We start from the raw sequence: 20,877 nt of genomic DNA, 5'->3' as shown, positions 1-20,877 counted from the left end.
GGTGTGAGCCACAATTGCACAAGCAGGGGAGTCAAGGTCCAACCCTGGGCAGCCTCAGAACAGAACCAGAAGTGTGAGAGGAAGGGGGGCCATGCAAGAGCTGGGGAGACAGAAAGAGGCTGGTGGAGAGAAAGCGAGGAAAGGTGGTCTCCTGGCTTTTCTACATCTTCCTTTTCAAGAAGAGAGCTTAAGACCAGCCACCAAGGCCATCGCCATCCCTCCCTGTGGGCTAGTGCATCTGCCCTTGCTGCCCATCTCCACTCTGGTCTGTTCTTCTCTGCAGGCAGTGGTCTCAAATGCAAATGTGACTGTATTACTACCCTGCACCTTTGACTAGAGGATAGAGCTCAGGCTCCTTAGTGTGACACCCAGGTTCTGGGCTCTTCAAACATCTTCAGTTTCATCTCACCCCCATGTTTCCAAAAGAACCATGCACAGAGACACTTTGCTCCAGCCATAATGCTCTCACTTTGTCACACCATGCCATTTCCTGCTTCCTTGCCTTTCTTTCCCTTTGCAGTGTTCTCTTAGCCACAGCCTCCTTCGTCCTCCTAATATCTCAGCTCCTCTGTGCAGCCCTCCCCAAGCTCCACTCTGTGTTGGATACCTCTCCACTTTGCCCCTACAGCATCTGGTGCCTACTCTGGGCACCATTTACTTCCCTCTTAAGTAACTAACTTCTGGGCACTGGGCTCCTTGAAGGAAGAGTGGGGTCTAATTCATCTTCCAGCCCTTGGTACAGGACCCAGTTCGCAGAAGGTACTAAGTGAGGAGCTGAGGGTGTAGCTCAGTGGCAAAGCACACACACAGCCTGTGTGAAGCCCTGGGTTCCATTCTCGGCACCCCCCACCCCACCCCATGAGGGTATTCAGTGAACAAGAATCTTATTTCTGAATGCTAGAAATGGTGGGAGATATTGGTACCTGAGAGAAAACCCTTGGTGGCATAACCCCTTGCACTTCTCATTGGTTTTCTTGGGCCGCTGTGGTTTGCATGGGCCCCTCAAGCCCATCACTTATGAGCCCCATCCTGCTTTTCTGCAGGGCTCTATGTAATTGGGACATACCTTGTAGTTACATGACATAGCTTAATCAGCAACTCTTTTTGTCTTTCAACAGTACATAAAATAATGGGCATCTTACAACCTAAGGTGCCTAGAGTCAATGCAATAGTGTAATTGTTAGCTTGGATTCCACTTCCTCCTCCCCTATGAAAGTCACCTTCCTGCTAGAGGAAACTCCTTTGGAAAAATGTATAAACAAATTTTTAGCATATGGCCTCATTATAACACTCCATCCTTTCTTTCTTCCTTGCCAGCATCCACCTAGGCCAGGCAAGCTTTCTGCTTCCTGCCCAGAGTGGGGCCCATTTTGTTGAGCTCTCTTGGGACAGATGGTTTGTGGAATGCGTGAGGGAGGAGGCAGAGTGCACCTGCATGAGGAAGCCCCCCATGACAGACGACAGGGAGGGAGCGAGACAAACTAGGCCAAGCAGGCCCCAGTAGAGCTCTGGTTCATTATTTCCCAACCACAGCTTGGCCAGACAGCTCAGCCTGCTTCCCCCAGGAACTTTCAGGGCTAGTCATTGCCAGATGTGAGGTGAGCTGGCAGGAGTGGGGACACAGGGGAGTCAGGGCCCAGCCTGTCCGGAACCTGCTGGTCTGACTCGAGTGGCTGTGTGGCCCCAAAGAGGAAGACAATAATTTCCTTGCCTCCTCAAATGAGGTAGAGGAAGGTTAGTCTGTGGGCCTTTCAAGGAAAAAAGCACTTTGGCCTAGAACAGCCAGAGCCATGGGTATTTCGTTGCAGTTGTAAATTGCCACCAGCCTTTCCTCAATCCTGGTAGCCACTCAAATTAAGCTATGCCCTTGTAACCTCTAGGTCATGTTCTTCCAGAGGGGAAAGGGAGTGTCTGCAGTGCAATCCAGGGATACTTGGATGCAAGAAGCAGCTTTTGGACATTTTTCTCCTAGAGAGCTTAGTAAGACATGATCAGCCCAGATTACAGCTGCCCTCATGTAACTGGGTTAAAGTGGTGGCCTACTTAGGCCCCTCCTGCGGTGGCCTCCTTCAAAGCTGATGAGGCCGATTAGGGGGTTATTTCTGAGCTCTAGTTGTATACCCAGAAGCCTGGGGGCAGTCTTCCCCTGACTAGAAAGACAACAACTAAGGCTGGACAGCCAAGAGCACAGTGTGCCCTGCCCATCAGAGAACATTGCCATCAGACCTCATGTATCCTTATAAAAGCAATAGCCAAATCATGTCAAGGTGGATACCCAGATTTTGAAATTCAAAGCCAAGCCAACCAATGAGACTCAGTCCTACACATTACTATTTCCAGCCCTAGGCAGAGATGGTGGATTGTCAAAATTAAGTCTTCCATGATGGTCACTAATCTTCCACTTGGTAGATTTTGTGCACTCAAGGGAGATGTTACCTAACCTTATTGAGTGTCCATTTACTTATCTATAATGGGGCAGTAACAATAGTATATACTTCCTAGTGCTGTTGTAAGGATTGAATAGATAAAATACAGAACACAGTTGGTACAGTGCCTGGCAACACATTGTAAGCACTGCTTCTATGTTAGACACCACCACTACCATCACCACCACCACTGTCACCAGCATCGTCCTCATCAAGACAAAGAGTGGATGGTAAAGTGCTCATTCTCTGAAGCCCAACAAACTTGGTTTGAAACCTTATTTTGCCACTTTGTAGCTAGGTGACCATGAATAAGTGACAATTTCTTTAAACTACATTCTTATTCATGAGGCTATTGAAAAATATATAGCACATGGTTCTTAGCTCATAGTAAGCACTCAATAAATGTTGGTTGTCATAGTTATTAAAAGGGGATGATCAAGGTGAGTCAGTGGTTTCCAGGTGTTGGGGGAGGAAGGTATGAACAGGCTAAACACAGGATATTTTTTTTTTTTTTGGTTCTAGGGGTTGAACTCAGGGGTACATACCACTGAGCCACATCCCCAGCCCTTTTTATGTTTTATTTAGAGACAGGGTCTCACTGAGTTGCTTAGGGCCTCATTAAGTTGCTGAGGTTGGCTTTGAACTCACAATCCTCCTGTCTCAGCCTCCTGAGCTGCTGGGATTACAGGCATGCGCCACCGTACCTGGCTAACACAGGAACTTTACGGCAATGAAAACATTCTGTATGAGGACTGGGGTTGTGGCTCAGAGGTAGAGCGCTCGCCTACCATGTGTGAGGCATTGGGTTCGATCCTCAGCACCACATAAAAATATTTTAAAAAAGATATTGTGTCTACCTATAAAAAATACATTCTGTATGATTCTATAATGGTTACTACTTTTCATAATACACTTGTCAAAACTCATAGAATGTGTGATACCAAGAGTAACCCCTAATGTAAACTATGGATTTGGATGATCATGGTGTGTCAATCAAGAATGTAAAAAAGACAAACTACACAAATAAAACAGATTTGCAAATCATATATCTAATGATAGTTAAATATGACAAATTCTTAGAACTCAACAGCAAAAAGACAATTAAAAACTAGACAGGCAAGGCCTCATATTTAAAGCAACAAGCATTCAACAAACAGCTACTGAACTATGTAACTGATACAGCTGTGGTCACTCCACTTACGAATCTAAAGTCTAAATGAATATAAAGCACACACATAAATTATTTTTCAAAATGAGTATACTCTCAGTAAGTTGGTCATGATTTCATAATGAAACAATTTCTACTTTAGTGTAAATATGGAAATAAAGTTATTCCTGTTAATGAAAAATTGGGGCAAAGAACTTGAGTAGACATTTCTCTGAATAAGATACTCAAACGACCAGTAAGCACATGGAAAAGAGACCAACACCGCTAGTCATTAGGGAGATGCCAATGAAAACCATAATGTGTTTGTCAGCTTCCTGTTACTGTACTGAACACCTGAGATAATCGCTTTATAAGGAGGTAATGGTTATTTTGGCTCACAGTTTTGGAGGTTTCGGTCCATGGTCGATTGGCTTGTTTCTTGTGGGACTGTGGTGAGGCAGCACATCACGGTGGCAGTGAGTGGTGGAGGAAGAGGCTTACCTTATGGCAGCTGGGAAGCAAAGGCAGAGGAAAGGGACTAGGTCCAATATCGCCTTTCAGCAACTGGACTTCCTTGCATTATGTCCCACCCTTCAAAGTTCCACCACCTCCCTATAGCGTCACAGGATGGGAACCAAGCCTTTAACACATGGGCTTTTGGAGGACACTTATCCAAACTGTAAAAATTATATAATGACTTCACATCTACCAAGATGACATTAATTTTTTTCTTTTAACTTTTTTTTATAATTTTTTAAATTTGTTTTACTTAGTTACACATGACAGTACAATGATCTTGACATATCATACTTTTGAATCAGATGGGATATAATTTCTCATTTTTCTGAGTGCACAGGTTGCAGAATCACATTGGTCAAGCAGGATGATGTTATTTCTTTTTTTTTTTTTTTTTTTTTTTTTTTAGCGAGTGAGAGAGAATTTTTTAATATTTATTTCTTAGTTTTTGGTGGACACGACATCTTTATTTTTATGTGGTGCTGAGGATCCAACCCAGTGCCCCGCACATGCCAGGCGAGCGCGCTACCGCTTGAGCCACATCCCCAGCCCCAGTTAATTTTTAAAAAAGGAAATAATGGTGAAGGTAAGTAATAGGATGTCATATACATGACTGGTGAAAATGCAAATGATGGAGCCATGCTGGAATGTAGTTTGGTGGTTCCTCAAAAAGTTAAACATAGAAGAACCACATGACTTAGTAATTTCACTCCAAAGTATGTACTCAAGAGAAATGAAAGCATGTGCTCACACAGAAATTTATACATGACAGTTTATGGCAGCAGTGTTCCTAATGGCCAAAAGGTAAAAACAAGCCAAGTGTTCATTATGGTGAACCATAGTGTACATGAAGTATTATTCAGCCATAAAAAGGCACATAGAACTAAAATATGCTACAACTTAGACAGACATTGAAAACATTACACTAAGCGAAAAAAGTTGCATACAAAGGTCATACATTCTGTAACTCCACACACACACACACAAACATACATACACACACACACACACACAGAATAGGCAAATTCAGAGAGATGGAAGATTGGAGGTTAATTTTTAGAGGTTGAGAGTGAGGGTTGGAGAGTGGCATTTCTTCCTGGATATGGAATGTTGTTTTTTTTTTTATATGGAATGTTTTTATGGAGTCATTGATATGGTTTGAAAAAGAGACCTGGTGGTTGTATAATATTACAAATACAATAAATGATGAGAATTGTGTAAAATGACGAGTTGTATTTTATGTGAATTTCATCTCAATAAAAGATACTGTCCCCAAAAGGGGTTGAAAATAAAGGAGTTTCTTTTGTGCTTTCAAGTACCCTGTGCACCCTTCTCACAGGACCTGCTGTCTAACCTTCCCTAGAGCAAAGGATGTTGCATTCACTTTTTCAGCCTGGGGATGATTGTTTGCAATGTCTATTTGACCTTCGAGGCTGCAGAGTCTCCCAGAGCGGTACAAATCCAAATGGGGGATGAAGGAGCCAATTAGACCTATGTACCCTACAGGAGCAATTCCATCCAATTTAACCACTCCACTGGCCCCGTGTTTCACTTTTAAACCCATCATTCATGAGTACCATGGAACACTAAATGTGCTAGGCAAGAAAAACAAGAACCAAATCACCAAGGGGCAGCACTTTATGTACACAGGTCACTATAGCCACCCAGCTCTGCCCTTAACCACAATTCTGGGAAAGAGGCCATTGCTGAGGTCTGTGCCAGCAACGTGGCAATGTCTCCAAGTAGAGTTCCTGGAATTCATTTGGATGTTTGCAGTAAAAGTTTAGGGAAATGTTTGCATTACTCATACCAGTATAGTCCTTAAAAAGGTGGGGTTTTCCACACTTTCCAGTCCAAGTACTTTTTTTATTCTGGATAAAAGACACCTATTTAATTCTCCCAGGATATGTGGGAATGGGAAATATAATTGCTTCATCCAGCTGCCTGGCCAGACCCTATCTCCCATGTGAATACACACAGATCCACTTATGTATGTTGGCACATATGGTAACCTGGGATCATTCTGGAATACCACTTAGGTGGAAATACAAGTTTCATGACATGACTTAGCAACTCCTAGTTTTAAATCCGCCTGATGTTCAAGCAATGGCTGTGATTCTCCCCAGCTTTCTGTCAGTTAAAATGTGATTTAAACATGCTATTGGGTACCAGTTGTGCTTTCTGTTTTACAATATCCCAAATACTGCCTTCCTGCCCTTCCCACATAGCAGGCAATTCAAAAGGCTACTCTAATTTCCCTTTCCTTGTCATTTACCCTCCTCCTGCCCCACGTAAGGACTCCTCACAACCTGTGCGATGATTGTTTGACCAGTTAGTGTACTGTAAACTTTCTTCTCCTCCCTATGCCTCAAGGAAGCCTCTGCAGCAAATTCTGTCTCGTCTCTACCCTGGTCACAGGAAGGCCTGACACCTCTCAGAAGGCAGCTTTGCAGTATAGAACACAACTTTCAGCTGTCATATACTATTCTGCATGTCCATAAATATATTTCCTATACAATTTTCTAACTTCTCTCCCAACCACCTTGCACATTCCTGCTAAGGAGCAAAAGAGACACATTGTGGGAATAGAAATGATCTCCTCCTCTAATCACAAATCATGTGGTGCTGGCATGTTGGTGAGCCCCCTCACCCCTGCATAAAAGGCCATTTCCCAAAGGGGCAGATACAACTGTGCCCTAGCCGCTCAGAGATGGAAGTCATTTAGTGAAACCCTGAAAAGCCAGCCCACTGTTGCCTGGGGCCCAGTCTGAAGGACTTTTTCCAACTAGACCAAACTTCTTATATCCCCCTCCCAACTCTTAGCTCAAACAGTAGACTGTTAATTTGTCTTACATAATGATACTATATTCATTCTGAAACCAAGCACGGTTCCGTGCCTCTTGGGGACAGGCACTCAATAAATATTGATGGATCACAGTGAGCCTGACATTTGGGAGGAAAAGGCCAAAAAAAAAAAAAAAAAAAAAACCCTGTCATTTCGTCAAACAATGGCTTCCCAAAGGCTCTCAAAATAACTGGGAGTGTTGAGGCTTCAGTAATGGTTTTCAGATTGCCTTGTGAGATCCTGGGTCCTGTTGGAACTGCTCTAAATTTTCTTAAACATATAATTCAGAAAACACATTATGTGTAATATTTTAAAACTGTAATAAAAATGGAAGAAAACACTTAACAGACACCTAATGTGTCACATCCAGAATAGCAATTGAAGACCACCAATTGTTAAGAGCTGTGAGTTGACTCATTTCTGTTTTGAAACCTTGGGAGTGATGCTTCTTCCTGTATGATTTTTTGCAAGCCTTGACTCATTGGTTCAGAATGTCGTGGCTACACTGGATTTTCACAACTTAAATTACTTGGGACCTTGCTAACTTGCTGAGGCTGGCCTTGAACTTGCAGTCTTTCTCCCTCAGCCTCCCAAGCCATGGGGATTACAGGCGTGTGGCACCACGCCCAGCTATGTACCCACTTTCATAAAATTATGCAAGTAAGATAGCTAACTCCTTCTCTATGAAAATCAAGACCTTCTTGCTGTTGTACAATCAATTCAAAATATAGAACTAGAGTCCTGAGACTGGAACTGCCATTTCTACCCATCACCCCCATAACACATTTTTTATAGGCATTAAAACAGCCCTGTTGTTCTCAGAAATTGGCATACATTTGTATCTTATAGCAATGAAATACTGATTTTAATCTCATGTTTTTAACATAATAAGGTATCATCTAAGATTTTGATGAAAAAATGAGTGTCACTTCCACCATGGAGGGAGATTAATGCATGAAGAAATTATCTGCCTCTTGTGGTCTGGATGAATCCTGTTAGAATGAGAGCATGACCTCAAGGATGCCGTGGCAGTTGGTGAGCAGAGTCATATAATGCAGCCACTACCCAACTACATGATCCAGCCTTAGCAGCTCTACATCTCACCTGTGTTAAGTTAGGTAATCATCTGCCATAATGGAAATCTCCAAGGGCAGATCAGTGTTTTTGTAAAGCACATGCCCTACACCAGCTCTCTGGGTGGGTCTGTTGAAGCAATTTGAGATAGTCACCATGTGTATGATTTTGCTTTCTGGGATTTCAGTTGCTGCAGTCAACATGGTTCAAAAGTTATTATGTGGAAATTTCAAGAAGTAAACAAGTATTGGGGTGGGGTGGCTGAGACAGGAGGATCACAAATTCTAAGCCAGCCTCAACAAAAGTGAGGTGCTAAGCAACTTAGTGAGACCCTGTCTCTAAATAAAATACAAAATAGGGCTGGGGATGTGGCTCAGTGGTCCAGTTCAATCCCCAGTAACCCCCAACGCCCCCTCCCAATTCTTAAGTTTTAAATTGCATACTGAGTAGTATGGTGAAATTGCCTATCATCCTGCTTCCTCCTGCTCAGGATGTGAATCATCCCTTTTCCAGCATATCCACAATCTATATCCTACACACTAGTCGGTCATTTAGCAGCCATCTCAGTTATCAGATTGTTACAGTACTGCAGTGTTTGTGGTCAGGTAACCCTTATTTTACTTAATGGCCCCAAATATAAGAGCAGTGATGCTGGCAATTTTATTACAGTATATTGTTATAATTGTTCTATTTTATTATTATTAACCTCTGTGCCTAAACTATACCATAGGTATGCACAAGGGAAAGCCCTAGTGTATATATAGGGTTTGGTGCTACCTGCAGTTTCAGGCAACCCCTGGGGATCTTGAAATATATTCACTGCAGATAAGGGGATCTACTGTACATCAAGGGGGTGATATTTTTTGCAGTGCTGGAGATCAAATCCAGGGCCTCAAACCTTAGGCAAGCACTCTATCACTGAGCTACACTTTACAGTCCTGAAGGTTTTTTTTTTTTTTTTTAATTTTTTGGTGCTGGAGAATTGAACCCAGGGGCACTCAACCACTCAATCCCAAGCCATTTTTGTATTTTATTTAGAGACAGAGTCTCACTAAGGTACTTAGGGTCTTGCTAAGTTGCTGATACTAGTTTTGAACTCACAATCCTCCTGCCTCAGCCTCCATAAACACTGGGATTATAGGTGTATGGCATTGTATAAAGTTATAATTAAGTTTTGGGGATCAGAAGGTAAACTCACTTCTGAACAGTTCTTCTAAGGCTTCCATTTCTTGAAAGATTTCTATCATTAGGCTTGGAGTCTGGAACATTAATAGATCATGCCATGAGACCGCATATATCAAGGAAGGCCTTTTCAAAAATATTTTTTAGTTGTAGATGGACACAGTATCTTTATTTATGTATTTTTATGTGGTGCTGGGGATCGAACCAGTGCCTCACAAGTGCGAGGCAGGTGCTCCACCACTGCGCTACAGCACCAGCCCCCAAGGAAGACCTTTTAATGTAGCAGCTGAAAACAAAAACGTGCAGGGCTTGCCTCTGTAGCATTCTCCCATTCAGTTTTTCCTCTTGAAGGTGAAAAGCCTTGGCAAACAGATGAGAAGGTATCGGAGTTTAACCAACCTAAACCCACACTTGTCTCAGCTCATGCAGTCGGAGCTGCACAAATTGGGAAGAGCCAGTGGGAATGGGCAGTCATTCACTGGTTCTCCTGGCTGGTAGCTCTGAACTAAGTGTGATTTCCCCACAGCACTTTCTCCGGCTCACGCTGATAGGATCCCATGGATATGACACTATTTTTCACCAACAGAAAGGAATTGCCTCATGCTACATGCTGTGCTTGCCCTCTGAAGCAGTAGAGCTATTTAAAAGGTGTCCAGTGAGGCATAAAATCTAAAGAGAAAATGCAGAAACTCTGGGAAGAATTTAGGTAGGTGAAGTGATTAGTGAAGTTGAAATCTGTCTAAACCATTGAGGGAACCACTAATATTATATCCTCAACATAACCACTAACATACATACATGCATACATTTTATATATATATTTATATATTATTTTATATATTTATATATATTATTTTATATATTTTATATATATTTCTTTTATATATATTTTATGCACACACACACACATATATATATATATATAAAATGCTGTGACCTCATTATTTAATTCCACCTGAACCTATTAATAGTCTAAATCATTTAAAAAATCTTATGTCCCATTAAACACAAATGATGAAAATGAATAAACCCTGAGCAGATGGCTGCCTTAATGGAGAACTATTCAAACTCACAGTAGTCCTCTTGGAGCTGAGACGGCTGATTTTAGCCACCATGACTGAGATAAGCACATGTCATAAAATTGATATGGCACCAGGGGTTTGGGGCAATGTAACAGAAAATTTGTCCTTCATATATTCAACTAGCAACTAACCCTGGAATGTGCACAATGAAAGTGAGACAGCAAGTGATTTGGAAAGAGCCAGAAGTATTTCAACAATGTCCATAGAGAAAGACAGGGCAGCAGCTGCCGGCAGTGGCACCCCAAGAGCTTCCTTTCTGGATGCAGGCTCTTATCTGGCCCTTGCAAGTCAGTAGCACCAATTGTCCTACCACACACTCAGGCATTTCCCTCAAGCTGAAGTTGGAGGTACCAATTCGGAACTTGAAAAGTAACTGGTACTAAGTCTATGTGTGTTGTGCCTAGTGTGTATATGAATGCATGCAGGCTCTGGGTGGCCACAACTTGGACATTTTCAGAGTCTGTCCTGTACTCAAAAAATGACCAAGACTCCCTTAATGGCAGAGGAAAGGGTTCCCACTTCATCGGGTGGTTTTCATGGACAGCACTGCTACTGTCTGCCACCAGCTCACAAAGGGCAAACGCCCAATAACCACTGACTGATTTGGAAGATATCCGATCAGGCTTAAGCACAGCTAAGCTCCCACCGGAATTCAAGTCTTATGCTTGCCTCAGATCTGTGGCCAGGTTAGATTGTCCAAATAAAAGTTAATCTGCATCACCAAGGTAGCATTCAGGACTAGGCAAAAGAATGACATCTACAAATCAGACAGTAGGGAGCAGCTGCAGGCACGTAAGACTTCCCGTGTGCTATTTGGAACTTAATCAATATCAGTTCCTAACTGCATTATTTCAGAGTCTTCAGCTGTTAACCTTTGAGTCAGAAGTATTTATGAGACCGAGATCCTATGATGAGTCAGGTCAAATAAACAAACAACAAATGATAGCTTGGTTTTAACATTTTATTGGGTAAATGATTTTAAAGGTAATAACAATAGTGTCAAAACTACTACAATATCTTTCCACAGCCATACCTTACAGACCCATGTAAACCTTCTCATATATTTCCTTTTGCTCATTTTTTATATTTTAAAGCCATACATTTCATATAAAATGCCCATTTCCAACAGTTTCTTCAAACTATTAAGCAATTAAATGTGGAAGGAAGGAGGACCTAGTTATACTGGAAGGGGTTTCAGGTAATCTGTGATGTCTTACTGTAATCAAAAAACAGGTTACTAAGAAAGAAGGAAAAGAAGAGCTACTCCAGGTAGCTTTTTGCTCATTACAAGTCTCACCATTGCATCACCAAGAACTCTTTATGCTGGTGACCGATTCAAAGTAATTTGGGGGAACATATAAAACACTAAAATAACTTAGAAACTAGATCCAAATATTTCAAAAGTAATCAACTTTGATATACAAAAGCAGTCAGAGGTGGTTACAAAAGTTTATTTTCTCAGTGCGTCTATGTACCAGCGCAGTTACTGGGTCCAGAGCAAAATAAAAAGTTCATTTTCTTCTGAAACAGTAATAAAAAAAACAAGGAAAACATATCTTTGTATATAAAGAATCAATGCTGGTCTTAAGAATAATGTAATCAGAAACCCTTAAATTGAGAGGCACACAAAGGGTTTCTGCTTTTAAAAAATAAAAGGAAAGTCACCAGTTTATTTAAATGGAGAAGGTGTTCACACCCCTCAAATAAACTTAATTCAGTTTAACATCACTAGCAAAAATCACTTAGAAACTGTACAAAAATAAAAAAGTTAACACATTTAATCCTGCAAGGTTTTTGTAAGGACTGGAAGGCAGGCTTTTGGAGCAGCATTTGGGCATGGCTGGGGGCTTCTTTGGTTTGATCTAACACACATAAGAGATGGAACCTATTCCAGATGACAGTTTCAAATTTCCTGCACAAGACAAGAAGAGGCCAGTATACAAACTTCCGGTGTGCCGGCATTGGGACTGTATGCACTGGACCGAAAATCTTAAAACTGCTCTAAGTGGGGTGTGGGAAAGAGAGCAAGCCTTGCACTTCCTCCATCAACTTCACCGACCTCTCACAGTAGGGGAGACTAGAGAGGGTAGTAGCACGTTCTTGTGCAGTCAGAAGGCCACTTGAGGGGTGGGGGGACAAGTGTTCTTTTAGAATCTGGTACCTGGCTGACCCTGTTTAAGAACAAGAAAACCCTTCCAGAAGTGGAAGCCTTTTGCTACATACCAAAGTAAAATACATACTATTTTTCCAAGAGGAACCCCCCATGTGTTTGAAAACAGAAAACTCAAATAGAACTAATGAACATTGAAAAGGGGCTATGTAAACTTTGTGCTACTCAAATGAAGTTCAAGTATTACTTCAGAGCTGTTTAAAGATCACTGAACTTGTACAATATTCTGGTAATAAGAGTGCAGTTCACATTTGTGTTTCTGAACAAATAAACCACAACCGGCTAGAACACAACCTGTGCAATTAGAATCTTCGTCTGAGTTAAAGACACATGCTACATATTTCAACATGTTCAAAGTTAATTCAAACCACATATTTAACAGCTTGGTAATATTAACGACAAAGGTGAAAGGGTCTAGCATTTGTTTCTTTGAAGCACACCATTAAAGTTTGTATAACACCCTTTATACTACAAAATCTTTTAGTCAACAGCTAATTAGGAGACAAAAATGCACTGTTCATCAACTTGAATACAAAAGGAGACAAAACTATCCTTTTCCCCCAAGCCATGGTGGGAAATATTGCTGACCTCGTCCTTTGAAGCCTGCAGGATGGTTATTTCTTCAGTATAACATTATTACACTGGTAAGAAAATCTGTATAACATCTGCATATATCAAGGATTTTAAAAAATCTGATATGATTTTAGAGTCCGCATGACCAGTCACGTGACCTGCTCAAGATTGATTAGCACCGTTAAATACATAAACACACATATGTATGCATGTATGTGTAAGTATATGTATATACACACACACATATATGTATGTAATAGATCTTTTCTTTAAAAAAACTTCTAACCATAAGCTCCACCCAGGACGAGGAGCCTGTTGAACTGATGAGATGATGGATAAGGATGGATTTCACAACAATATTGGTCTATTCTGTCTCTCTTCAGTTTGTTTCATTTACCTTTTTTTTTTTTTTTTTTGCAGCAGACAATATCATTCAGCATTGTGCTCAGTTTCCCCATAAGGGTAAGAAAAAGTTTCCATCAGGTAGCCATTTGTTTTTATAATGAAAGACTAATCTACTCCAAAATGCTTCCAAGTAGAAATAACAGGATTGCAAATCTCTTTGTAAAGCCCAACAGCTAACTTTTTCTGACTAATCTCTAGGAGTTCAAGGGAACAGGCTACCAAGATTGCATTTCAGGCTAACAATTGGCTTCTTAGTTTAAGGCATCACAACTGAAAATGGTTATTTCAACAATGGATGTTGTGGATGAAGGAATACCAACAAATTTCTAAGATCTCTCATCAAAAACTAAAGCAGTGTGCTTTGCCTTAGTGGCAAGCAGAAGGAGTTAAGCCAATTACGCACTTTTCACAAATTAGAAAAGAATTTTAGAATTCTGAACTAGCAGTCCATTACTTGTCACAAGCAAGTACATGTATAAGGTATATCCTTTTTGATATTCAGTGACATTTCTCATAGTTTTAGAATATATATTCTGCAGCATACTTTTATTCATCACTTGATATATTGATTTCCTGTTTGAAAAAATTATATATTTTCCCAAATATATATACTTATATATATCTATATATACTACCATCAAATGAAGGTCATCTTTCTCCAGAATCATGTGTGATTTTTCCTGGGGAATCTATGTATGTACCTCCTATCGACATCAGTAAGTTCTCTTTGTACGAATCAGGAAGACTGGCCCTGCAAATGAGCCAGACTCTAATTGAAGCCTATCTGAATGCCAACTCCATCTTTATAGGTATAACATAGCATCTTAGCAACATAATAAACGTGTTTCTATCAAAAGTATGTAGTGCAGAAAGAGATTCAAGCTATTTTCTAGTATCTTCAGTATTGTCTCCATGACAGACAAACCATATGTGAAATGGCATGTATGAACTTTTCTTTCACTAGATTATCTTTACCATATCTTTAGATGGTAGTTAAATTGTCTCTAGCCAATCATGACTTACTGAAACCTAAAACTAACAAATTTAAATTAATACAAAATAGACAAATGTCTTTTTGGTTATTTGCTCAAAATAAATTTTTTTTCAGCTAAAAAAATACTCCAGAGTAAGGAATTTGTCTAATCTGTTGTTTCACATATAGAAACAATACAATTTTACAAGAATATTTCTCTAAATTGCCTTTTTTCTAACCCCTCTTGATTCCACTTAATTATAGTCTTCTCAAAGGCACTAAATTCTGCATCTGTTCTCTTCCTAATATTTGCTGCTCTTCAAAATGATTTCTGTAGCCTATTTGAAAGATAGTTTGTACTTTCTTAAAACAGTGTTTTAGTTTGTAAATTGGTTCTGTAAAAAGTGATGAGGCAGTCTCTCCTAACTACAATAACCAGCAAAGTAGGCATAAATGGTTTGTCTTTGTGACAAGCCCTATCATGGACCCTTGAATGTTCACTATTAGAACGAAAGTTCATCTATTTTAACCATGGGAAAAACATATTCTAGTGAAGACTCAAATACTAAGCTCTCATAGCAAAGTGAAATTTAGGCAAATCCAACGGTAATATATGAATACCTGAATTTGACATGAATTACTCCCAAACTCAGCTATCAGAAATAACTATCTTACTGAGAAAAATTAAAGACAAGTCTAAATAAAACCCTCAAAAACTGCACAATTTCTTCCATCCACAGTTGAAGGCAGAGAGGAACGAAGGAAGGAAAGAAAAGAAGAAGAGGCAGAAAGGAACACAGGAAGAACAGAAACCTGACTAAGAAAGCAAAGCAAAATTCTATCTCATATTGTAAGAAAAGAAAACCCAAAAATTTATATATGCTGCAAAAAAATCAAAGATCTAAAATAATAAAACAGGATCTTCTTAACAAATGCCACTTTCCTACCCGTTACCATGATGATCTTAATTGACGATGTCGAAGCTTCACCATGGCAACGGAAACTATCATCATAAAATGGTACAGTAAAAGAGATAGCTAGACCAAGAAGGTGTAGGGTCTCCTGGGAAGAGGTCTGCAGAGAGGCCCAGTGACTGGTTGTGCGGCTCAGTGTCAGGAATAATGGTTGTATGGTGGAAGGGGATGCCCAATGCCATTTTGGAAGTGATGATGCTGGCGATGAGCAAGGTATTCAGCATAACTCAAGGTCATCTTTTCACTACGGTACCTGAAAGAAAGTCAGGGAAGAGAAAAGTTAACATGAAGTGATATGCCATTGTCAGAGATAGGAAGGGCCTAAGATAATTTTATAGGTCAGGAAATGGAGGCCTAGAGAGAACAAGTGACTTGCACAAGGACATGTGGCTAGAAAGTGAAGCTGATTTCAGAACACAGGTATTCAAAGTCTGAGTCTAATGCTCTTTCCACTCTACTCCTCTTTGTTTAAATTTTTCTAGAAACTTTATTGTCCCATGAGCCCTGGCTTGCTAACAGGAAGGAACAAGGAAAGGCCAACCTTTTACTATTATATATACATTGCATTCATTTGATGGTTTTCCTTCAGAGATCTTCCATCTCTCCTTCTTTTGCCATTTCTTTCTCTGTCTATACATCTACTTAGGTGTTGTCATTAACTGACAATATTTCCTAATGCTGGTACCAGAACCCTCTCTTCCCCATATCTAGCTTCTATAAAATGTCATATGTGGTTTTTGCCTTCAATCTCTTTCTTCCATTATTCTGCAGCCCAGTGCTCCCTGGATTCTCTTTCATGGAAACAACTGTCTGAAAGTTATCCTTGATTCTATTTGACCTTTCCAATGTGATACCCCTCATACTCTTTCTGAAGCTCTCTAGTCCCATCTGCAGAGAGGCCCAGTGACTCCACATGCCTCTGCTTCTCCCTCTGTTCTTATCTATGAGTGTTCCTCCTACCCATATCTTGTAGGATTTTCTATTTATATCCTTAGTTCTTTTGACTCTATACTTTGAACCTCTCAGTGAACCCAATTCTTATAGCTTCATCCATGACCTTTTGTGCAGCTGATCTTAAAGCATTATCTCTAGTCATCAGCACTATACATGTACATTTTCAGTGACCTTCTAGATGTTTCTGGATAGATATCCAAGGAAGTACTTCAAATCTAGAAGTGACACATAAAACTTAACTCTTCCTATGGTCCCTATCTTGCTTCAAGGGATGATTGTGGTCCCTTTTATGTACATTAAAGCCTTGACTTCTTTGCTTCAAAATGGTGACTATATCCTTTCATTTCTTGCATAATATTTTCATATCTGTCCCTTTCTTCTCATCCACCTGCCACTCTAGTTAAAGGGCCCCACTGAACTTCTATAGATTTTAGCAGTACTTCAATTTTCCTGTTTCCAATTTCAATCTTACACTTCTCCAAGGCCATCTGTTTGAAACCCTACAAGGGCTACTAATTGCCTATAGAATCAGGTCCAACTTCCTAGTCTAGAATGTTAGACCCTCCACTGTCTGACTTGAATTTACTTTCTGGGCCCTATTTCCCCCCTAATGACTACCTTCTCTATGTGTGTCACTGAAAGACCAGCCAAATCCAACTTTCACATTCCTCAGTACTTTGCACTTTGCCACCTAGAATGCCTTGACTTACAAAGTCTTTGAGGAATCCCTTTCCTCCCTTATTTTCTACCTGTCAAATATTCTACCCATTCCTCAAAGCCATCCCTAAATCTACCTCCTCTTTGAAACCTTCTGTTCCCTCCCCATCCCTTCTTGGAATTCCTCTTTCTTTACTTTATGATCTTACATCATCCAACATATTCTGCTTTATAATAGTAATTATTTTTGTACATGCCTTTCTATTCTCAATTGTGAATGCAGGGAGAGCAGAGATGGAGGCATTTTCAAATTTGTGACTGCTTAGAGCTGAGAATAGTCCATTTTTAGACTACAGGCATTCAATGCAATTCTCTGGCATTAAAATAAATGGAAACAGCAACCCATTTTCCTAAAATGTTTGATATTTTCCTCTTAAAATAAGTATCCCTATTATTCCATGCCGAAATTTATGTAGCATTCAAGTTTAGCTCAATTGTGTTTTTCAACAAGCCTTCATGGTAGACTTTTATCACTGCCAAAATGCTAAGGTTAAATTCAAATTTGAAGACTGCTTATCAGAATCCTGGGGTTCTGCTAGGCAATGTCAAAAGCTAGCCAATAGCTAATTCTGGCACTTTCTCCAATAACGTAATCTAAAGTCTTAGAGGGCTTACTCATACACAGCCAGAGTAATCACAGAGAGCTAAAGTGGGAAGGATGGGCTCATACATCACATAGGCTCTACTGCCAAGCCGAGTTCCATTGTATTCACCCTCAGTATAGCCCTGCCATTCATTTCCACTGTTTCAGAAAAGAGAAGCAAGGGTAAGTTAGAGAGACCAAGGAAATAAAAAGGTTATAGTCATATGCATCGAAATGTACTGGTTAGCCTTGTGCTAGAAAATGCCTTCTGTACCTGGTCAGTTTTATGGTTTTCCTGAATTCATTAGTAATCGGAGCTTTGTATCCTCCTTTCCTCAGTAAGGAGTCTATGGTCTGAATATGGTCCCATCCTGTGAAGAGTTGACCAGATAAAATATTGGTTAAGCACATGTAATAAGCACCTTTGGTTAAATACAAAATGACTTTGTTGATGTCAGCTATCACTGTCTCCAAATGCCATCAACTGCTCTGGTTCTAAAAACAATCATACAGAAGAGCTAAGATTGCAACCTATACAAAGGCAGGTTCATCACCACACACCTTAAATTTTATCTGTGCACATGTCTAACAACATTGGCTTCCTTATCTCAACTATATTCGAAGGTACGTAGTCTAAGGGACTGGGAGAATCTGCTCAGTTAGTCTGTAACAAACCACATCCATTGTATTCTCCAACAGTGAAATCTTCAAAAGAGAGGGAAAAGCCCACACATTGTGCCAACTCAGTAGTGTATAAGATTCTCACACTACCTCATGGTAACTGTTGGTGTGAATGGTATCTCTATAATAAATTATATTTGTGGGCGGTATCCAAAGATATGTTTTTTTGGTTCTGACATGGATGATATCCTAATATCTCAGGCCCCCCTTCTCTCTTATGTATGCTTTATAGAGTCAGTAATACTAGAGGATGAGGATTTTTCTTTAGATAATGGACTTAAAGACTAACTTTTCTCATTTGGAGGTTTAATTTCATTATATTTTGCTGTTAGATATATTTGTATTATCAAACATGATCAAACCAAATTTAAATGCTTTGTGATTAAAAGAAAAGCTCAACAAGGTAAAAATAGAGATTAACTTCAAATTATATGAGATCAGAATTTAGTAGTGGCTAGAAAAAACAAATTACTACAAAGTTATGTTGTGTTGCAGTATTGGTTCATAAAGATACATTCATGGAATAAGAAAATGTTTGTTGGTTAGGAAGTGCAGACCCAGCATATAAAACATGAATGCTTTGTGTATTCATGAGGCTTCCAATCTTAAGGGGAAACATACCATCTTAATATTAGCAGGATGAGAAATGGCAACCACCTAATAATGAAACATTAGATTCTGGCAGTGATAATGAACTATGTGGCTGTCAAACTAAAGGCTTGTTTATTCCACAAGGCTATTTACAGTGCAACGGAATACAGGAGAAGAGTCTTTCAAATTAGAAGCAAATTATTGCCTAAATCAAAACCAACTTTTACAAATCTTTGCTGTTTTGAAAAGTATATATTTTGAGTTTATGCTGTCAAACTTCAGTACAGATTTGGCTTGAGTGTAATTCACTGATTTGATACAGACATTGCAGTGGCAGTGATAGAAGAGTTGCTTCTTATAATTTGACACTGATCAATTATTGGGCATAACTGCAAGGTCAGAAATCACATTTCAATTTGTATATTTGTTTAAATTCTTCACCAGATTATATGAAATAAAGTACAATAATGACCTTGCTCCTTTGCAACCTCCGGTAGGTAGGTGGCGGTGCGTTTTGATCCTTTTTCATTGATGAATTCTATTCTAATGCCATGTACACCCACCTGAAAGAAATCGGCAGTTTTATTAGTACAGTCTTCTTCATAGAAACAGAAAGAAATGGTTATAATTTAATTTTCAAGAGAATGCTGTTCTTTCTCTCCCCCATGTTTTAAGAAGTGCATATCAATTCTCTTTTCATAATTTTGACTTTGGATTTGAAGGCTATTATGATAGCTATGGAGACTGAAAATATTGATTTGCAAATGTAGCGGGCTATGCTATTCTGTTTGGAAAACTGGAACAACCATTCTGGGGATGTAGAGTAAGATAGTTGATGGCAATAATCCTGCTGCCACTCTCAAATTGTGACTCATACACTAAGGAACTAGATAAAGGGAATTGACTTTAAAGAGATGACAAACAATCACCCTATTTTGCAGGTACACTCACCATTTCAGGTTACATTCCCAAACTTCCTGTGTTGGCCCCCCTCCCAAATGGTCTATTCTTTCTTTGTGTGTGTGTGTGTGTGTGTGGTGCTGGGGATTGAACCCAAAGTATTGCACATGTTAGGCAAGTGCTCTACCACTGTACTATATTTTCCAACCCTTTTTTTAAATTTATTTTTTAGTTGTAACTGGACACAATACCTTTATTTTATTTTTTTTATATGATGCTTAGGATCAAACCCAGGGCCTCGCATGTGCTAGGCGAGCACACTACTACCGAGCCACAACCCCAGCCCCCACCAACCCTTTTTTTTCTTTTATTTAACTTTGAGACAGGGTCTCGATAAGTTGACAAGGCTGGCTTTGAACTTGTGATCCTTCTGCCTTAGCCTGACAAGTAGCTGGGACTATAGGCATGTGCCACCATGCACTGCTGTCCAGTCTTTTTGAGACCTTGATTTATATGTAGGCAAAAAAATACTGTCAGATAAGACTGAAAACAATATGAAAACCAGACATACATCACACATCACATCACCTTTCCATTTAAGAGCAATTAAGATTTCAACTAATTCATGAGCAAGGTATTTTTGCCCAGCATTTCTGTTTTCCTAGCCTAACTTTTTAAAATGTCAAACAAACTTTTGGTGATGACCTAAAAAAGATCATTTTCTAAGTAAGAGTGGGCTCTTTCTTGCTAATGTTTTTAAAAACTAATATGCTTGTCCTTTGATTAGCATACAATCAAAAGGAAACTGGCCTTTCCCCTCATATCTTTTTTTTTCTTTTTTTTATTGGTTGTTCAAAACATTACAAAGCTCATGACATATCATATTTCATACATTAGATTCAAGTGGGTTATGAACTCCCATTTTTACCCCAAATACAGATTGCAGAATCACATCGGTTACACATCCACATTTTTACATAATGCCATATTAGTAACTGTTGTATTCTGCTACCTTTCCTATCCTCTACTATCCCCCCTCCCCTCCCCTCCCATCTTCTCTCCCTACCCCATCTACTGTAATTCA

At 39.7% G+C, this 20,877-nt stretch overlaps 1 protein-coding gene across 1 annotated transcript in view; it reads right to left on the bottom strand.

Moving 5' to 3' along the window:
• Window positions 1–11,219: 11,219 nt before the first annotated feature.
• The window catches only part of Ammecr1 (AMMECR nuclear protein 1), a 123,611-nt gene continuing 113,953 nt past the window's right edge, over window positions 11,220–20,877 (bottom strand). The window contains exons 5-7 of the mRNA XM_048796865.1: window positions 19,366–19,513; window positions 17,896–17,992; window positions 11,220–15,620 (exon numbers count right to left, since the gene is read on the bottom strand). Of these exons, the coding sequence (XP_048652822.1) occupies window positions 15,506–15,620; window positions 17,896–17,992; window positions 19,366–19,513 (360 nt within the window). The 3' untranslated portion in view covers window positions 11,220–15,505. The remainder of the gene's footprint in view (window positions 15,621–17,895; window positions 17,993–19,365; window positions 19,514–20,877) is intronic.

Source organism: Marmota marmota, unplaced genomic scaffold (assembly GCF_001458135.2).
Source record: "Marmota marmota marmota unplaced genomic scaffold, marMar, whole genome shotgun sequence".
Taxonomy (NCBI): domain Eukaryota; kingdom Metazoa; phylum Chordata; class Mammalia; order Rodentia; family Sciuridae; genus Marmota; species Marmota marmota.
This window is presented reverse-complemented; position numbering and strand designations above follow the sequence as displayed.